Source organism: Rhinopithecus roxellana, chromosome 4, assembly GCF_007565055.1.
Source record: "Rhinopithecus roxellana isolate Shanxi Qingling chromosome 4, ASM756505v1, whole genome shotgun sequence".
Lineage (NCBI taxonomy): Eukaryota > Metazoa > Chordata > Mammalia > Primates > Cercopithecidae > Rhinopithecus > Rhinopithecus roxellana.
The window spans coordinates 152,727,986-152,748,174 of NC_044552.1; the positions used below are offsets into that span (position 1 = coordinate 152,727,986).

Here is a 20,189-nt window from a genome sequence, read left to right on the forward strand (position 1 = left end):
TACCATTTACTATTCATGTAATAATGGGGCAAGTTACTTCTTAGTGCCTCAATTTTCCTAATATGTAAAATGGGGGAAAAATTTTCCTGAGTTAATATTGTTATTGTGAGGAGCAGGCAAATCAATTTATATAAATTATATAAATGTGGCTGGCACATAGTAAACAATAATCTCTACAAATTTTTATTAGACAGTACATCAAATAAAAGTCAGCTAATGCAAATATGAAAACCATGTATCTCCTTAGAGGTTATATTTCATAGTTCTTACAACTGCTGCATCACAGACACCAACTAATCAGAATGAATGCTGGTCGTAGTGCTGACAGAGGCTCAGATCCAGGCACCAGGGAAGGCCTGAGAGATTCTGGAAGAGGGCCTGGGATGGCAGAAGGGCACTTGGGAAGTTAGGCCAGCAGCTGCTTACCAACCGAAAGAGAAGTGTCAGTTGGTATCCGAATACATGACTGATATGCTTCCCTCCAGCACAGCAGTATGGATGCGTATCAGCTGTGTATTCTGTTGGGATCTGTTAGTATTAGCATGGAACAATGACTTTTAGATCATATATATGTAATATCTATATACTTGTATATTGATTTACCTATAATGCTAATACCAACCAATTAGAGTGTAGAACAGCTGAAATTAATACTTACTTTATGATAAAGTTTACCTGCAAGTTCTTTGAATTTCTCATTGCCTTACTCTTATTTTGTCATTTGTCTTTAGATATATGCAAAAAACCTGGTGAATGCCGACCGTTGTGCACTTTTCCAGGTAGACCATAAGAACAAGGAGTTATATTCAGACCTTTTTGATATCGGAGAGGAAAAGGAAGGAAAACCTGTCTTCAAGAAGACCAAAGAGATAAGGTACAGCTAGAAGTAGAATGTCCTCTCCTCTTATGATAGATGTGCAGGTGTTCTGTCACCCATTTTTCTATGCCTATTCACAGGTATGCTGACAATACTTGTCATACTGTGATATCATTCCCACCAGGACCCGCCTCCTGAAGGTAGTACTTCTGGGAATGACATTGCAGTCAGTGCCAGAGAAACCGCGCCTAGGAAGCTTTAGCGTCACTCCTGGAAATGCCGTCTTCCGGAGGCGGTCCTTTTGGAAATCATGTTGGAAAAACTTTCTAGTGCTCCCAGGTAGGTAAAGGTACACTCCATCTGGAATCTGCAGGTTTTCCCATGTCCAAGAGGAAAGGTGTGCTTATCCAATTCGGCCTCTACCTCTTCCCAACCTATGGCCTGTCTCAAAGTCCAGACAGTAGTAGAAATTGATCTGGTATATTTGATGACTTAACTACACTCTGTGACTGATCAGTTGTTTTAATCAATCATATAGCACACTTGTGTTGCATCTTGAAACTAAAGTCTTTGTTTTTTTAAGTGGCAACCATTGTCGCTTAAATGAACAGAATGGAGTTTGTTTTGTTGATGGAGGCATGGGGGCTTGCCCATATCGCACCTGGAAACCTACAGAAGGAGCACTCTTGACAAAATGTTTAAGAATCAAACTGAACATTCAGAAGCTGAGAAAATAATTTTAGACATTTGCATTTCTTTTGCTTTATGTGTCTTATGTAACTCATTTTCTGTATAACGCCATGAAGTTCTCTGGTAATAACAACATTCTAGTAAAGCACTGTGTCTTCTTAATTAAGGACTGCTGTTTATTTGGGCAGTCTATCCTAAAAGGAAACTAGTATTAAGGAAACTCAAAGTGTGCCCCAGCATGGGGCCCCACCACCGTCTGCCTCTCAGCACTTCCTGTGTATTCCATATTCCTGTAACTCTCATTTATAGGCACTATATTACTACTTGGGTTTTGCAATTGTCTGTTTGTTGTTGGTTTTTTTTGTTGTTGCTAGATCTCAATATAGCAATCTGGATATAGTCATTTAGATAAGTCATTTCTCTTGCTGGAGATTTGAGTGTTTCCTAACACTACTGGTATTGACTTAATTTTGAAAATAATGACTTTAAAGCCTGTGTTTATAAGCATAAGAAAAACAGAGTATGATTTACTGTAACTCTCAGATGACTGGTTAATGGCAGCCATTTATGTAAGGGCTGCTTCTTAATTGTGGCTTCCACTGACCATAGATAGCAAACCACAGGGAGCAGGAACAAAAGTTCAGACTGCTCTCAGACCAACGCAAACAAGCATAAATCATCAAATGGATTCTGATACCCTTTGCTCATGGCAATCTAATTCATTATGTTTATGTTATTCAAAGCACAAGAAAACCAGGAAAAAGACAACCCTGAGTTGTGTGCAGTGTTTGGTTCACTCCTAGGGGTTTTAAGTAGATTCTCATTTGTGTGAACTGTCTTTTGAGTTTTTCTGATAGTGCTCTAGCTTTATTTCAATAATGGTGATTTCCTATAATGTTGACAATGTAATAATACGGAAATTATTTTTGAACTATGTAAAAAGTAGATATTGTGACTTGTAGACATCTTTCTTAAGGAAATTTTGAAATGAGTACGTGTGTGATGATAGTATAGTAATAAGAAACATATAAGTATGAAAATATTTTTACAAAGAAAAATACTGATATTAGATGTAAAAAATAGACAATCCTTGTATTTTGATTATTTTGAAATTTAACAAATTAGGTAAAAATACTAGAAGTTGTACATTGTGTTATTTCTGTATAGTACTTGCATTGCAAACACCGTAAAATTCAGTTCTGTATAATATCTCAAGCTCACGCATAACTTGTGAGTTTGGTTATATGTGTGGTAGAAAGCACAATGGTAGAAACCAGCATTCTAGTTTTCCTTGTGCCACTGATATTTTATGAATGTTGGCAAATTGCTGAACCTATATAGGCCTTCGTTCACACCTCATTGAGAATCCACTAAAAAAATGTATGTTGAAGCGTCTTATGAATTATAAAGTACTTTGCAAATAGAAGAGATTATTATTGTTCAGAGCAGGAGGATACTAGTTGATTGTTTGATCTCAATTTGTGAATTAATATTTTAAGGTTCTCAGGTGGTTACTGTGTAATGTTTTTCTGCTTTATTTTTACATATTTTATAAGGTGATTTTCAGAATATGTAAATATAAAATTAATACATGCATTTAAGTAAAATAGTGCTTTTAATTCAATATTGTTAACAATGGAACATTTTTGAATTATTCTACAGCATCCATATTTTAATTAGCATGTCCTTCTCTTTTACATATGCAGATTTTCAATTGAGAAAGGAATTGCTGGCCAAGTAGCAAGAACAGGGGAAGTCCTGAACATTCCAGATGCCTATGCAGACCCACGCTTTAACAGGTAAGAAATAGCTGATTTTGACACTCCATTGATTTCTTCTGTGATGTCCCACTCAGCTGAAACCTCTTCCGTGGAGCCTGAGTTCTCCATGTCCCAATTTAGTTCTTTCTTCCTTAGTTTTCTTCTTTGAACCAACTCTGCTATCAATAGTCAGTATATTCAGATATTTATAAAATGATGGATTCTAATCCACTAATGTATAATGATATCTAGATAGAGGAGTTTAGAATGTTATAAAAATAACTGATAGGCGGAAGTTCTAATTTATAGAGCTACTGTGGGACTTTTTTTCATTATAGTGTCATGATTTTGTAACGAACATATTCTCCATCAAATCATATGCTCAAAGGCTGCAACACATAGTAAGAAATTTGCATACTTTTGAGATGAGTAGGTCTAGCTTTGAAGCACTGTTCTGTCATTTATTAGCTCTCAGTTGACCTAGCATAAGTTACTTAATCTCTCTGAGCCTCAGTTTCCTCATCTTTAAGATGAGTATGATAATGCCAATTTTGTTGCTGTTGTTTTAAGATCACAGATAATATTCATAAAAGATCCGGAAAATTTACCCGACCCAAAGTAACTAAGTTGCATCTTTTATTGGATATTATTGAAGATGGATATTAGGATGGCTTATAAAGATTTTTTGTTTTGTTTTGACTTTCTTTGGAGAGTTACAAACCCAGTTATGTAATTTGATTTTAATAAACCTCTAGAAATGGAAAGTCTCAGGATTGATGCTATGACTGTTAGAGAGTAATATTTACGTAGTTTGACAGCAGTGTTTAGTTAATCCCAACACGTGGTTTACTTTAAGAGACAAGTAACATAAGCAATAGGAAGTTTATGCAGGTATTTGATCAGTTGATGTCAAATATACACAACTCATATAAAAACACAGCAATATTCTAGTAATATATACTGTCAGTAAATTAAAGGTACACTGAAAGTTTATTTTTTTCCAAAAGTCCAAGCTCATCATTTAGTACTTAAAAATTAAATATATTTGCATATCCTTATGTCAAATCTTTATATAAAAATGTATGAGTCGGACTGTTAATAAAATGAAAATGCAAGCACCAGATTAGGAGAAAATGTTTGTAAAACGTATCTGACAAAATCCTTATATATAAAAACTCTTCCAACATAACAATGAGAAGATAACCCAATTTAATACAAAGGGCAGATGATTGTAACAGACAATCCACAAAAGGAGATATACAACTGATCACTAAATACATGAAAAATGCTTGAAGTGAGGGCAATATAAATATAATTGACATGAGACCTCGCTGTACACCAGCTCGAATGGCTGTGACTTTAAAACATTTGCATTAGCAAAGATTGGCCAGGATGTGGAGAAACGAGTACCCTCGTACATTGTTGGTGGGAATATATGATGGTATACATCCACTTGGAAAAACAGGTTTGCACTTTCTTGGAAAGTTAAATATACACTTACTGTACAGTCCACTAATCAGCTCCACTTCTGTTTACTACAAGAAAAATGAAAACATGGTGCTACAGGGACTTGTATGCAAATCTTCAAAGCAGCATTATTTATATTTGCCAAAACTGGCTATTAAAAGAATATTGTCCAATAATTGGTGAATGAAGGAACAAAATACGATATGTCCGTTCAATAGAGATATAATTCAGCAATGTAAAGGAATTAACCACTAAGACATGCAACAACATGGATGAATCTCAAAAACCATTATGCTAAATGAGAGAAGCCAGGCACTGAAGACTCCCATGTAACTACCAACAGTTAGCTATATCACTGTTTCTATGCAACTTAGTCCCGTGTTCTGAAAACATTTCCTCACAATAGGAGTCAGCAGACCTTCTCTGTTAAGGATCAGATGGTGAGTATGTTTACGTTTATAGGCACTGATGTCCTTGTCACAAATCCACAACTCAGCCTTGTGGGGTGATGGCAGAATCAGACAATCTACGAATGAATGGTGTGACTGTGTTCCAATACAACTTTACTTATAAAGGGGAGAGGGCAGATTTGGCCCCTGGGTGCAGTTTGCTGACCACTGCTCTAGTTTTTAAAGTGGAAACTCTGTAAGTTGGTTTAGCAAGTTACCTTTCTCATAAACATGATCAACTTCAAAGGATCGTGTTATTTTATCAACTTTAATTGAATTTCTCCTCTGAATCCACATTTTTTTCCTGTTTACTTAGTAACGCTGGATACTTCAAATGATAGGCTGAAATCCTCTTAGAGACTATCCTAGAAAACTTGCTTGGAGACAAAAGAACCAACGGTTAGAATATTTTGGGGCAGGTTTTAATAAAACTCTGTGGAATGTTACCGTCCCTGAATGCAGAAGCTAAAAGTGCCATTACCATCATATGGAATGGAAGCATATGTAAATTGCAAAGACTGAGGGGAGAGTTATGATTGACTGTGTCCTTTATTTCTTCTGCCTTTTTTTGTTGTTATTTTCGGTTGTGTCACCCCACAGAGAAGTAGACTTGTACACAGGCTACACCACACGGAACATCCTGTGCATGCCCATCGTCAGCCGAGGCAGCGTGATAGGTGTGGTGCAGATGGTCAACAAAATCAGTGGCAGTGCCTTCTCTAAAACCGATGAAAATAACTTCAAAATGTTTGCCGTCTTTTGTGCTTTAGCCTTACACTGTGCTAATGTAAGTACTATTTATTAAATACCATTTTTTACTACTCCATATTAATTTGAACACTTTTTCATGAAGCAGCTTGAGGGGCTTTTTGTTTTTTCATTTATATTTCCTTTACAAACCAGGAAAAGTGAGTGATTCCTGATTGTGCATGTTTTAGAAAATGTCATAAAATTCCTTGCAAGGAAAAGAACAGTCTCCTAACAGTTTGCATTGATTTCAAGGTGGGAATTTGTTAAGAAGAAAAGCGAAGTGACTGTCAAGGTAAAATGTCCAAGCATCAGGCTTATATTTAATGGTATCTACATAAATGAAGAAAGAAAATGCTACCTAAATCTTGATTGTTTGTCAAATGCATTCATTTGAGATCCTTACACGAAAGTATAGTCATAGCTCATGTTTTGACACCCACCAGGAAAGTTCTGTTTGTGACAAAAAGTGAGGCACCAGGTTGCCCATGTCAGAAGCATTCTGGGTGTTAACTCATTAGTCCTCCTGAAAGTTATACCGTGTTCACTGAAGGGTAACGTGAAGCTCAATGTGGATTCTCAAGTCTCACTTGAGTAGTAGAATTTATTGTCTTTCTTTACATTGTTATATTTTAAATGAATTGAACATTTAGTATTTGTAAATTGTAGTAATCCTTTAATGATATTACTAGAATTCTGAGGTGAGGGAAAATTTTAGTATGATGACCTTTTCATAGAGCTAAATCAACATAAATTGGAGCTGCCCCCTTAATCAATTAGAAACTGCTTTTTTGGGAGTAGGACTGTATTCCGTAGGAGTAACCAAGTAACTCATAGGAACAGTGGAGACATACCTAGGGACAAAGATTGGTAAAACTTACCTTCTGGTGACTGAGGGTAAATGTTTTTAATTCAGTTTGTTCTGTTTAGTAAGAGAATACCCGTCCTCTCTCCTTATGCATTCCTGGTGCCCTTTTGGGGGACAGTTACTCTTACATATCTCCTCAGAAATAAAGTAGGAATGCTGTCAAACTCTTTTGCTTCAAATATTTTTAGTATCTATGTGTCTCTCATAAATAAGGTTGACAGCTTAATGCTTGTCTTATTTAGTTTAAAAGTCACAAAGATCGTAATTTCTAGTTTATTCTGAATATTTACTGTTACCATTTTTAAATGTAGTCAATGGAATTTAAGTACTATATAGAAGCTTGATACATATTATATTAAAAAACACAATAGCAAGATCTTAGGATGGGAAAATTTAGTGTTATGTTTACTCTCTGAATATGTATTGGTTATCCAACAAAAGTTGAATATATTTTATGTTTTATTTTATTAATTACCCTAAGATAATTTCTGTTTATAAGATAATACATGGGTATGTCTAAACCATGTATAATAAGTGTTAAAATTCATTTTGGATTGTGGTGGTATTATGTATTATTAGTATATATGTGATCAAAACAACTATTATAACATTTTGATAAACATCAAAAAATAAAAAACAAAAATATTGAAAACTTTTTTCTTAGATACCTATGGCTTAAAACAACAATAGTTAATATACCCGTTCATGAATTTTTCTTGTTGTTAAATGAAACTAGATTTAGCATAATTTTTTATACTTTTTATTTTGAAATAATTTCAGACAAAAGCAAAAGTTGCAAAAGTAATACAAAGAGATCCCTTATGCTTTTATCCATATTCCCCAAGTGTTAATATATGTGCCATTTTTGCTTCGATATACTTTCTTTGTCTCTCTCTTTCTCTCTTACATAGATACTGTCTTTCTCTGATGTCTATGAGAGTATGTTTCAGATATAGTGTCTCATAACTCCTAAATGGTTCAGTTTGTATTTTCTAAAAACAAGGACATTATCTTATTTTTCCACTGCCTAATTTAAAAATCAAGAAATTAACATTGGTACTGTATTAGCTTGCTAGGGCTACTGCAATAAATGTCACAGACCAGGTGGCTTAAACAACAGGAAATTATTTTCTCACAGTTTTGGAGGCTGAAAGTCTAAGATCAAGGTGTGTTTCTCCTGAAGCCTCTTTCCTTGGTTTGCAGATGGCTGCCTTCTCACCGTGCCCTCACATGGTTGCCGCTGTCTCCGTGTACATGCCTCTGTCCTAGACTCTTCTTATGAAGACACTAGTATTAGATTAGGACCCACACTTTAAATCTCCTCTTATCTTAGTTACCTCTTTAAAGGCCCCATCTCTAAATAATTTCTGTTTATAAGATAATACATGCTAAGGTACCAGGGGTTAGGCTTTAATACATGAATTTTGGGGGGGCCACAACCTAACCCATCGCAAGTACTGTACTGTTATCTCATCTGCAGACCTCTTTAGTCTCCTTTTATCTGGAACGATTCCTTAGTGTTGTCTCTCATGACCTGGGTATTTTTAAAGCGTATACACCTATTGTTTTTTAGGATATTCTTTACTTTGGATTTGTCTGGTGTTTCCTCATGATCATATGAGGTCATATTTGTGAGAATGAGTTCACGTACGGATGTGTCAGTGCATCCTGTTAGCAGGCGTGTGCTTCATCACTAAGCCTGTTAACCTTCTGCCCTTTGAAGGTCATGTCTGCAGGTTTCTGCAGGGGACTCTCCCGCCACTTTCTCACTGACTTCTTTAGAAACGAGTTTATACATAAATCTCTATGTCCATTCATTCTCTCTGTCTCTTTCTCTCTCTACGATACCTATTGATACCCCCAGTCTAATACCACAGAATGCCCTCTAGCCATTTTATTTTAATCTTAGGAACTTTCTTTGTGACAGTGAGAAATTTGGCTCTCAGATTCAGCATCAATCTTATTCCAACTTGTCCCTCTTATTTTTTAAGGAAGCTGTAAGAATTGCTTCCATTAATAAAGTTTTATTATCACAATTTCTCTTAATTCTACCTGAGCTAATATACCAAAAACTACTGATGATTCTGACACCAAAAATTATTTTAATGAGCCATCAGTTGAGAATTTACTGAAATTCACCTTTAATGTTTTAGGAAAGTTTCAGAAAACTTTATTAGCCCTCATTAATACCAGTATTTTATATTTTCCCCTTTGTATTATAGCAATTTGATAACAGGTCAGTTTCAAAATGGGATGTGGGAAAAAGTCATTTTTAGTAAGAATATGTGTGAAAGTTAAGAATATGGAAATTGATCATCTTAAAATTTGTTCATTTGTCCATGTATCTCTTGAAATATTGTTGTGTACTTTCAAGAATACATAAATTAAGAACTAGACTAGCAGATTCAAATGCTTTTCTAAGTCACTAATTCTGGTATCGTAATACCTGGATTTAATTCATGATTAAACCGCACAGAAAAAAACAAAAAACTTCTGAAAAGTTGTAAGTTAATAGTCATTCCGTTTTTACACTGATTATTTAAATTATGTAGGGTAAAATTTTGATAAAATGACTGGTATGAGTTGATATTGGAAATGATTATAATTTTTCTAAACACTTTGAACCGCATCACAGCAATGCTTTTCTCCGACAGTGACAAGTAACATATGCAGCAGCAGTTCCGCCAAGTAGTCACCCTCACTAGACCAAAGCTGGTTACCTTTTCTTTATGAGACGGAGTTTCACTCTTGGTCACCCAGGCTAGAGTGCAGTTGCGTGATCTTAGCTCACTGTAACCCCCACCTCCCGGGCTTAAGCAATTCTCCTGCCTCAGGCTCCTGAGTAGCTGGGATTACAGGCACGCGTTATCATGCCCAGCTAATTTTTGTATTGTTAGTAGAGATGGGGTTTCACCACATTGGCCAGGCTATTCTCAAACTCCTGACCTCAGGTGATCCACCTGCCTCTGTCTCCCAAAGTGCTGGGATTACAGGCGTGAGCCACCTCGCCCAGCCAAAGCTGGTTACCTTTAAGGTATACATTGAAAATATATGCAGTGTAGCTGCAAGCTCTCTGTGGAATTTATTACCATGTTTTAACTGCAGTATATTTTTCTCCTTACTAAAGCTTATAAAAATTATGTTATTTTTGAAGTTTTTCCAACTTAGAAAGAATAAGAGATTTGAGTCCACAGCTTCATGATGATTCCTTCTTCCTTCTTCTCCCTGGCCTTCCAGTCTGATGAAGACTGGTGGCTGGGTTTATTTCAAAACTTTGTTCCAGTTCGGAAAGACCAGTTCACATGTCTTCTTTAAATTGATATTTTTTGCCTGTTGAAGAAAGCATCCATCTAAATAAAAAAATAAAAGAAAATAGCTCCCAATTTATGCTAGTTTCAATAAGATAGCATCTGCTTTCTTTATAGTGGGATCCCTAGAACCTTACCCACTTGAAAAGGTTGATGCCACGAACTACTACTAATGACCAAGACCCAAATTCTGGTCATCACTCTGGCACTGAGATGCCTGTGGTTGTTCTTTAGCAATTTTGCTTTGCTGTTTTGAGCTTTTTTTTTCCCCAAGCATCATATAAAAATTAAGAAAAGCACCTTGTTTTATGTGTTGTCCCAAACACTCAATCACAGCTGCAGGTTCCCCATCTTTTCCTGAATGTTCTACTTTCTAGAGAACATACATTAGTAATTATCAAGATCATAAATATGGAGAATCTTTGTGCAGCATGAAGTTCTTTTTAATCGTTGACCATTATTGTCATTTTAATTGTGTTGATCTTGGGGAATTCAAAGTATTTCTGCTCTTGAACAAATTATTATATCCCTAACAGAAGCATGTTTTGTACATGAAAATTCTTGTTTCTAATACTGAACATGATAATGTAACGGCATATTTTATTGTGGTCTTGTTTGATTAAGAGCGTATCTAAGAAGCAGGGCACGTAGGCCGTATTAACGCTTATTATGTCTTTATTTTTCTTTATTTCATCTTTAGAAATATTTGAATTCATTCCTTTTATTGAATAAAGGGGAATGTCTCTGATTGGCAACATCTCTTTTTCATTTATTGAGCTAACATGTACTTGGAAGTACTATCAACAGAAAACATCTTTTAAATCCGAGTCAATTAATTTACTCATTTATACTATGATTTTAAAGAAACCATTTAATATGCCTCAGAAAAGCTAACAGAACAGTAATATCAGTTACATCTTTTGCCTAGAAAAATAAATATTTTAAAACAGATTAGCTCTGTGCATTTTGGATAGAAAGACGTTTGAACATGAAAGGGGCATGAATTTTGCTATTAAATTTGCTATTAAAATGAAATTAGTTGGTTAGGGACAAATTTAATAAGTGGTTGAACCTTTATTCATTCCAGAATTCGACTACCAAGTTTGCATATCTTTCTTATACCAGATGGTGGATATAAAGATGACTATGATAAGAACAACTCTTATTTGATATAAGGCTTTATTGTGTGGCAGGCATTGTTCTAGACACTTTACATACGAAATCTCTTGTCATATGTTCTCACAACAATCCCATGAGTGCAGTTATTATTATCTCCATGTTTTTTAAGAAAAAAAGTGGATATATAGAGTATAAATAATTTCCCCAAGGGCACATATCTAGTATGTGCTAGAGCCAGAGTATGAATGATTGCAGACAGGTCCCCGTGCTCGCTACATGTACTGCCTTCTCTCTGACATTGTTCTTCCCTAAGGTCCTAAGGTTGCTTACAGGGAAGACAATTATTAAGAAGTGTTTTTACATTTTATGTATAAAATATGGACTGGGGTGCATTAGGGTTCTCCAGAGAAACAGAACCAACAGGATACGTATATAAATGAATAGATACATGAGAGAGGACTTAGGAGGAAAATTGGTTCATATGATTATGGAAGCTAAAAAGTCCCCCAATAGGCCATCTTCAAGCTGGAGAACCAGGAAAACCAGTTGCACAGCTCAGTCCAACTCTGAAAGCCTCACAACCAGGGAAGCCGATGGTGAAACCCTGAGTCAGAGGCCAAAGGCTTGAGAAGCTGGGGTGCACCTGGTACAAGTTAAACTCCAAAGAGCAGAGATCCTGGAGATCTGATGTTCCGGAACAGGGTAGGTGTCCCAGCTTTAGAACAGAAAGAGACTTTGCCTGCCCTTTACCTTTCTGTTCTGTCAGGGTCCTCAGCCAGTTGCCTGGTGCCCTACCGCATTGGGTAAGGGCAGATCTTCCCTACTCAGTGCCCTGATTCCAGTGCCAGTCTCCCAGAAACACCCAGAAATCATGATCTACCTGCTGTCCGAGCATCCTCTAACCCAGTCAAGTTGATGCTTAGAATTAACCATCACAGAAGGTAAGGTTAATTTTGTTAGAAATGAGGGGGAAAAGTTAAGAAAAAAGAATTCATAAAGTAATATAGATGGTAGAGCAAAGATATGGTTAATAAAAGAGTTTGGAATCGATTAACAGAAAGTTTGGCACTTGGGACATACTTCAAAGGAGAATTATGTAAATTAAATTTGCAATTATAGATGATGAACTGAAGATTGCCTTAAGAGTATTGTATATTCCCAACAATAGTTTTCTAAGGAAAATCAAAAATACATCTTATACCAATGCATCGAGTCACAAAGTTATCTCCTAAAATGCAACTATCTCCTGTTAGTAGTGTCATGATCACACACAGAAACAGACACACACACACACACATATCCTTTTCCCTCATCTTGAATTTGACTACACTTAGATACTATTGAATAACAATTCTTAAACTGAATTTTTGGGGTTACATGAAAAGAAAAGTTTAGTGCTTCTCCAAGTCTACAAGTTTATAGATAACTAATTTCAGCTGAGTTCAATCTTTTTTTTTTCTTCTTTTGGTTGTAAGGCTATAAAATTCATTAAAATTTGATTTGCTTCATTTACTTACCGGAAAATAGCAAGGAAGACCTTTAGTGTCTGCCCTGAGATGGAACTTGTCAACTTACAGAGGAGAGAAGTCAGCATTCCTGCATTAGGACACCAGTTGGTTTCCATATACTGGGGTGCATTTGGGGCACACAGCTGGAGAGTCATTTTTCCAATGCCCCCTACTTTCTCCTGAATTCAACTGTCTCTTATTTCACAGGAACATAACACACACAAATGTTTTTTTTTTTTAAATTTGTTCCCAGTGGTTTCAAATGCACTGAAACACATTAGAGAAAAACCATTGTCACCTTTGCAATCCTCAGCATGAAAGAACTCTCTCTGGTGCTGCAGACAGCAGGTGCTTGGGCCTGTCTTTTAGAAAGTGTTTCAAATACTTCCACCCACGATTAGGTCAAAGGTAAAACTCTACTGAGAAAGAAACAGAAAGAAATCTTTGTGGTTTTTGTTTTGTTTTGTTTTGTTTTTGCATTTTGGTACCGTGGTTTCCATAAACTAGAATAGTTGTACAACCGTAGTAAGTCACATACCAAATGCCGTATTTTTGCAACACTGTATTTTAAATCTCTCATTAAGTGTTTTTCATTAGCTCAGTTCGTAGAGGGTACTAATATCTATTGATCTTTCCATTCTTAGATTTTTTTTCATGTCGTCGTTTACTTGTTTACCTACTCAAATTTCTCTCAGATTATCTCCCTTGTGGGAGACCCTCATGCTCAGATATATGTAATGTTTTCCATGTGCCCCAGGCTTTCAGTGATCTGAGTCCAGGTATTTGTTTCTGTTAAGTTTTTAGCTTGAAATTTCTGCAATATGTTAGTATAAATTCGGAAACTACAACTACATATGGTTCGGGCTTGATTTCCATATTCTCAATGGATGGAGACTATTTCTTTTCTACCCATAGCCCCAAGTAGAGACAAGGCTTCTTTTTTTCTTATGGAATTCTCAGTTCAGCTCCTCTCCTCTTGCAGCCACAGGCAAGTCTCGTCCTGCATGGACCTTCCCTTCACACCCCGGAGCCTCAAACCACACCGTCTGATGGGTCTGTTATTTCTTTAGTCTGCTGCAGCACTGCGCTGTGCTATAAAATAACCAGCACAGCATTTCCTTTTTATTGATTTATAATAGTTGTACATATTTTGGGAGTAAGTAGAATAATTTGATACCTGTAACTGCGTTAATCGTATCAACATGACTGAAGTATCTGTCACCTCAGATATTTATATTTTCTTTGTTTTGGAACTGTTATGAATCCTCTAGCGATTTTGAAATACACAATAAATTATTATTAACTGTAATTTTCCTAGTGTACTATCAAACAGTAGAACTTATTCCTTTTATCCAACTGTGTTTTTGTACCCCTTAACCAACATTATGCACAATGGAACATTATTCAGCCATAAAAAGGAATGAAATCGTGTAACTTGCAGCAGCATGCATGAAACTGAAGGTCATTAGGTTAAATAAAATTATCCAGGCACAAAAAGGCAAATATCACGTGTCTGACTCACTTGTGGGAGCTAAAAAAGTGGATCTCATAGCAGTGTAGAGTAGAAGGGTGGTTACAGGTATCTTATTCAGTGTTCCCCATATGTATGTGGAGTATGTGTTTGATTTTAGGACTTGCTTTGAGAGTCAATTTAATTTGACTAATGATATCATTTAATGCTATTGACAAATATATAGAAAATAGTTTAATAAGTATTTTGTCAATTCGATTTTAAATGTAAATTAAATAGGGGAAAAGAGTACACAATTTATAATAGTAATACAATTATTATATCTCAAATGTTCCCAAAGTTAAACTACTTGTATCTTAAAGAATACCAGGTGGTGTGCAGTAAATGTTTAACAACAACCTCTCTAAAAACAGAATGGTCCTGATTTGCGTGTCTCCCAGTTTCTGTACATTCCCCCAATATGGACGATTTCAAGCTACCAATGGGCCATAATGAATGCAGAGTTGGGAAGAAATGTGCATAATTGGCGCTTGCAAGCCAGTTCAGTGCGCCACCGCCACATAGAAAAGTAGACTCTCTTCTTGATTATCACCAAAATCAAACAAAAGAGCCAAATGGTGTGGCAACACAGTGCTGATATCCATCTAAGATAAGGTTGCTGACAGCACTGAGAGCTTCACAGTCACTGGCCGGTGCTTGTTCTTAGCCTTTCCCCGTGTTATTCCACTGAACCTTACGTTCTTGGCTAAGTACTATAGTGTCCTTAGTCTATAGATGAGATCCTGGGGAACAGAGCATTAAGTGATTTGCCTAAATGTATACAATTAGTAAATGATGGACAAGAGATTTGTTCCAAGTAGATGATTCCAGAGTTTAGATTTCTAAGAGTCGCCTGACCCTAAAGTGACTCTAGGTTTACTATGAACATTAATTAAATATTAGGGTGCCTCATAGACACAGTCATTTCTAAGTGTAATGAGGGTTATTGTGTAAATAGGCCCCAAGAAAAACCTTCTAAATAATCACTAATTAAATATTTTTGTATGCCAGTTGAGTAGGAATGCCATTTTATAAAATGTGATTGGGTGTATTTTTAACGTATGGTAGACATGCTCTTACAGTCCTGTTTCCAGGTTGTCTTTATCGTTTTGTTTTTTGAGCACATACACCTTTTCAGTATCCTCGTGCCTAAGACTGATAGGCCATCAAAATATATTTCAGTTTTAGACAAATAGCAGTTCTTTCTGCTAGAATTCTCTTCTACTTGGACAGTGACTGCAAGATTATTTACGCAGTATTATAGGCAAATAATTTATACAAAATGCACTGAAAAAGGCAACATAGTTTCCTACCTTCATCAGTAACTTGCATGAATATGATAAAATCATCTACTAATAATCCCAGATTATATTATTTTCTACTATTCATATTAAAGGTCATTTAGCAAATAGGAAGTAAATATAAAATTTTCTAAAACTAATTATTTCATGCTGTGATTTTAATTAATTTTATCTTGTAATTAGTGTTATTTACCTACACTGATTACAAATATAAAAAATAAAAGACTAGGGGGCGGAGCAAGATGGCCGAATAGGAACAACTCCAGTCTCCAACTCCCAGCGCGAGCGACACAGAAGACCGGTGATTTCTGCATTTTCAACTGAGGTACTGGGGTCATCTCACTAGGGAGTGCCGGACAATCGGTGCTGGTCAGCTGCTGCAGCCTGACCAGCGAGAGCTGAAGCAGGGCGAGGCATCGCCTCACCTGGAAGCGCAAGGGGGAAGGGGATCCGTTTTCCTAGCCAGGGGAACTGAGACACACAACACCTGGAAAATCGGGTAACTCCCACCCCAATACTGCGCTGTAAGCATACAGGCATTCCAGGAGAATATATCCCACACCTGGCCGGGAGGGTCCCACGCCCACGAAGCCTCCGTCACTGCTAACACAGCAGTCTGCCGCGATCTATCCGCAAGGCAGCAGCGAGGCTGGGGGAGGGGCGCCCGCCATTGCTGAGGCTTAAGTAGGTAAACAAAGCCGCTGGGAAGCTCGAACTGGGTGGAGCTCACAGCAGCTCAAGGAAGCCTGCCTGTCTCTGTAGTCTCCACCTCTGGGGACAGCGCACAGCTGAAGACCAACAGGGGAAGTAGCGGGAGCCGGTGCAGACGCGAACGACTCTGTCTGACAGCTTTGGGGAGAGCCGCGGATCTCCCAACGCGGAGGTTGAGATCTGAGAACGGACAGACTGCCTGCTCAGGTGTGTCTCTGACCCCTGAGTAGCCTAGCTGGGAGAAATCCCCCACTAGGGGCAGTCTGACACCCCACACCTCACAGGGTGGAGTACACCCCTGAGAGGACACTTCCAAAGGAAGAATCAGACAGGTACACTCGCTGTTCAGCAATATTCTATCTTCGGCAACCTCTGCTGCTGATACCCAGGCAAACAGGGTCTGGAGTGGACCTCAAGCAATCTCCAACAGACCAACAGAGAGTCCTTCTGACTGTCAGAAGGAAAACTATCAAACAGGAAGGACACCTATACCAAAACCCCATCAGTTCGTCACCACCATCAAAGACCAGAGACAGATAAAACCACAAAGATGGGGAAGAAGCAGGGCAGAAAAGCTGGAAATTCAAAAAATAAGAGCGCATCTCCCCCTGCAAAGGAGCGCAGCCCATCACCAGCAACGGATCAAAGCTGGTCAGAGAATGACTTGGACGAGAGGAGAGAAGAAGGCTTCAGTCCATCAAACTTATCAGAGCTAAAGGAGGAATTACGTACCCAGCGCAAAGAAACTAAAAATCTTGAAAAAAGAGTGGAAGAATTGACAGCTAGACTCATTAATGCAGAGAAGATCATAAACGAAATGACAGAGATGAAAACCATGACACGAGAAATACGTGACAAATGCACAAGCTTCAGTAACCGACTCGATCAACTGGAAGAAAGAGTATCAGCGATTGAAGATCAAATGAATGAAATGAAGCGAGAAGAGAAACCAAAAGAAAAAAGAAGAAAAAGAAATGAGCAAAGCCTGCAAGAAGTATGGGATTACGTAAAAAGACCAAATCTACGTCTGATTGGGGTGCCTGAAAGTGAGGGGGAAAATGGAACCAAGTTGGAAAACACTCTTCAGGATATCATCCAGGAGAACTTCCCCAACCTAGTAGGGCAGGCCAACATTCAAATTCAGGAAATACAGAGAACGCCACAAAGATACTCCTCCAGAAGAGCAACTCCAAGACACATAATTGCCAGATTCACCAAAGTTGAAATGAAGGAAAAAATCTTAAGGGCAGCCAGAGAGAAAGGTCGGGTCACCCACAAAGGGAAGCCCATCAGACTAACAGCAGATCTCTCGGCAGAAACTCTACAAGCCAGAAGAGAGTGGGGGCCAATATTCAACGTTCTTAAAGAAAAGAATTTTCAACCCAGAATTTCATATCCAGCCAAACTAAGTTTCATAAGTGAAGGAGAAATAAAATCCTTTACAGATAAGCAAATGCTTAGAGATTTTGTCACCACCAGGCCTGCCTTACAAGAGACCCTGAAGGAAGCCCTAAACATGGAAAGGAACAACCGGTACCAGCCATCGCAAAAACTTGGCAAAATGTAAAGACCATCGAGGCTAGGAAGAAACTGCATCAACTAACGAGCAAAATAACCAGTTAATATCATAATGGCAGGATCAAGTTCACACATAACAATATTAACCTTAAATGTTAATGGACTAAATGCTCCAATTAAAAGACACAGACTGGCAAACTGGATAAAGAGTCAAGACCCATCAGTCTGCTGTATTCAGGAGACCCATCTCACATGCAGAGACATACATAGGCTCAAAATAAAGGGATGGAGGAAGATCTACCAAGCAAATGGAGAACAAAAAAAAGCAGGGGTTGCAATCCTAGTCTCTGATAAAACAGACTTTAAACCATCAAAGATCAAAAGAGACAAAGAAGGCCATTACATAATGGTAAAGGGATCAATTCAACAGGAAGAGCTAACTCTCCTAAATATATATGCACCCAATACAGGAGCACCCAGATTCATAAAGCAAGTCCTTAGAGACTTACAAAGAGACTTAGACTCCCATACAATAATAATGGGGGACTTCAACACTCCGCTGTCAACATTAGACAGATCAACGAGACAGAAAGTTAACAAGGATATCCAGGAATTGAACTCATCTCTGCACCCAGCGGACCTAATAGACATCTATAGAACTCTCCACCCCAAATCAACAGAATATACATTCTTCTCAGCACCACATCGCACTTATTCCAAAATTGACCACATAATTGGAAGTAAAGTACTCCTCAGCAAATGTAAAAGAACAGAAATTATAACAAACTGTCTCTCAGACCACAGTGCAATCAAACTAGAACTCAGGACTAAGAAACTCAATCAAAACCGCTCAACTACATGGAAACTGAACAACCTGCTCCTGAATGACTACTGGGTACATAACGAAATGAAAGCGGAAATAAAGATGTTCTTTGAAACCAATGAGAACAAAGATACAACATACCAGAATCTCTGGGACACATTTAAAGCAGTGTGTAGAGGGAAATTTATAGCACTAAATGCCCACAAGAGAAAGCAGGAAAGATCTAAAATTGACACTCTAACATCACAATTAAAAGAACTAGAGAGGCAAGAGCAATCACATTCAAAAGCTAGCAGAAGGCAAGAAATAACTAAGATCAGAGCAGAACTGAAGGAGATAGAGACACAAAAAACCCTCCAAAAAATCAATGAATCCAGGAGTTGGTTTTTTGAAAAGATCAACAAAATTGACAGACCGCTAGCAAGGCTAATAAAGAAAAAAAGAGAGAGGAATCAAATAGATGCAATAAAAAATGATAAAGGGGATATCACCACTGACCCCACAGAAATACAAACTACCATCAGAGAATACTATAAACGCCTCTACGCAAATCAACTAGAAAATCTAGAAGAAATGGATAATTTCCTGGACACTTACACTCTCCCAAGGCTAAACCAGGAAGAAGTTGAATCCCTGAATAGACCAATAGCAGGCTCTGAAATTGAGGCAACAATTAATAGCCTACCCACCAAAAAAAGTCCAGGACCAGATGGATTCACAGCTGAATTCTACCAGAGGTACAAGGAGGAGCTGGTACCATTCCTTCTGAAACTATTCCAATCAATAGAAAAAGAGGGAATCCTCCCTAACTCATTTAATGAGGCCAACATCATCCTGATACCAAAGCCTGGCAGAGACACAACAAAAAAAGAGAATTTTAGACCAATATCCCTGATGAACATTGATGCAAAAATCCTCAATAAAATACTGGCAAACCGGATTCAGCAGCACATCAAAAAGCTTATCCACCATGATCAAGTGGGCTTCATCCCTGGGATGCAAGGCTGGTTCAACATTCGCAAATCAATAAACGTAATCCAGCATATAAACAGAACCAAAGACAAGAACCACATGATTGTCTCAATAGATGCAGAAAAGGCTTTTGACAAAATTCAACAGCCCTTCATGCTAAAAACGCTCAATAAATTCGGTATTGATGGAACGTACCTCAAAATAATAAGAGCTATTTATGACACACCCACAGCTAATATCATACTGAATGGGCAAAAACTGGAAAAATTCCCTTTGAAAACTGGCACAAGACAGGGATGCCCTCTCTCACCACTCCTATTCAACATAGTGTTGGAAGTTCTGGCTAGGGCAATCAGGCAAGAGAAAGAAATCAAGGGTATCCAGTTAGGAAAAGAAGAAGTCAAATTGTCCCTGTTTGCAGATGACATGATTGTATATTTAGAAAACACCATCGTCTCAGCCCAAAATCTCCTTAAGCTGATAAGCAACTTCAGCAAAGTCTCAGGATACAAAATTAATGTGCAAAAATCACAAGCATTCTTATACACCAGCAACAGACAAGCAGAGAGCCAAATCAGGAATGAACTTCCATTCACAATTGCTTCAAAGAGAATAAAATAC

At 37.5% G+C, this 20,189-nt stretch overlaps 1 protein-coding gene across 9 annotated transcripts in view; it reads left to right on the forward strand.

Annotated features, from left to right (window-relative positions):
- The window catches only part of PDE10A (phosphodiesterase 10A), a 362,722-nt gene that overhangs the window by 274,963 nt on the left and 67,570 nt on the right, over nucleotides 1-20,189 (forward strand). For all 9 annotated transcript variants that reach the window (XM_030929478.1, XM_030929471.1, XM_030929470.1 and 6 more), the window contains 3 exons: nucleotides 732-874; nucleotides 3,214-3,306; nucleotides 5,784-5,970. In XM_030929478.1, coding sequence (XP_030785338.1) covers nucleotides 732-874; nucleotides 3,214-3,306; nucleotides 5,784-5,970 — 423 coding nt within the window. The remainder of the gene's footprint in view (nucleotides 1-731; nucleotides 875-3,213; nucleotides 3,307-5,783; nucleotides 5,971-20,189) is intronic.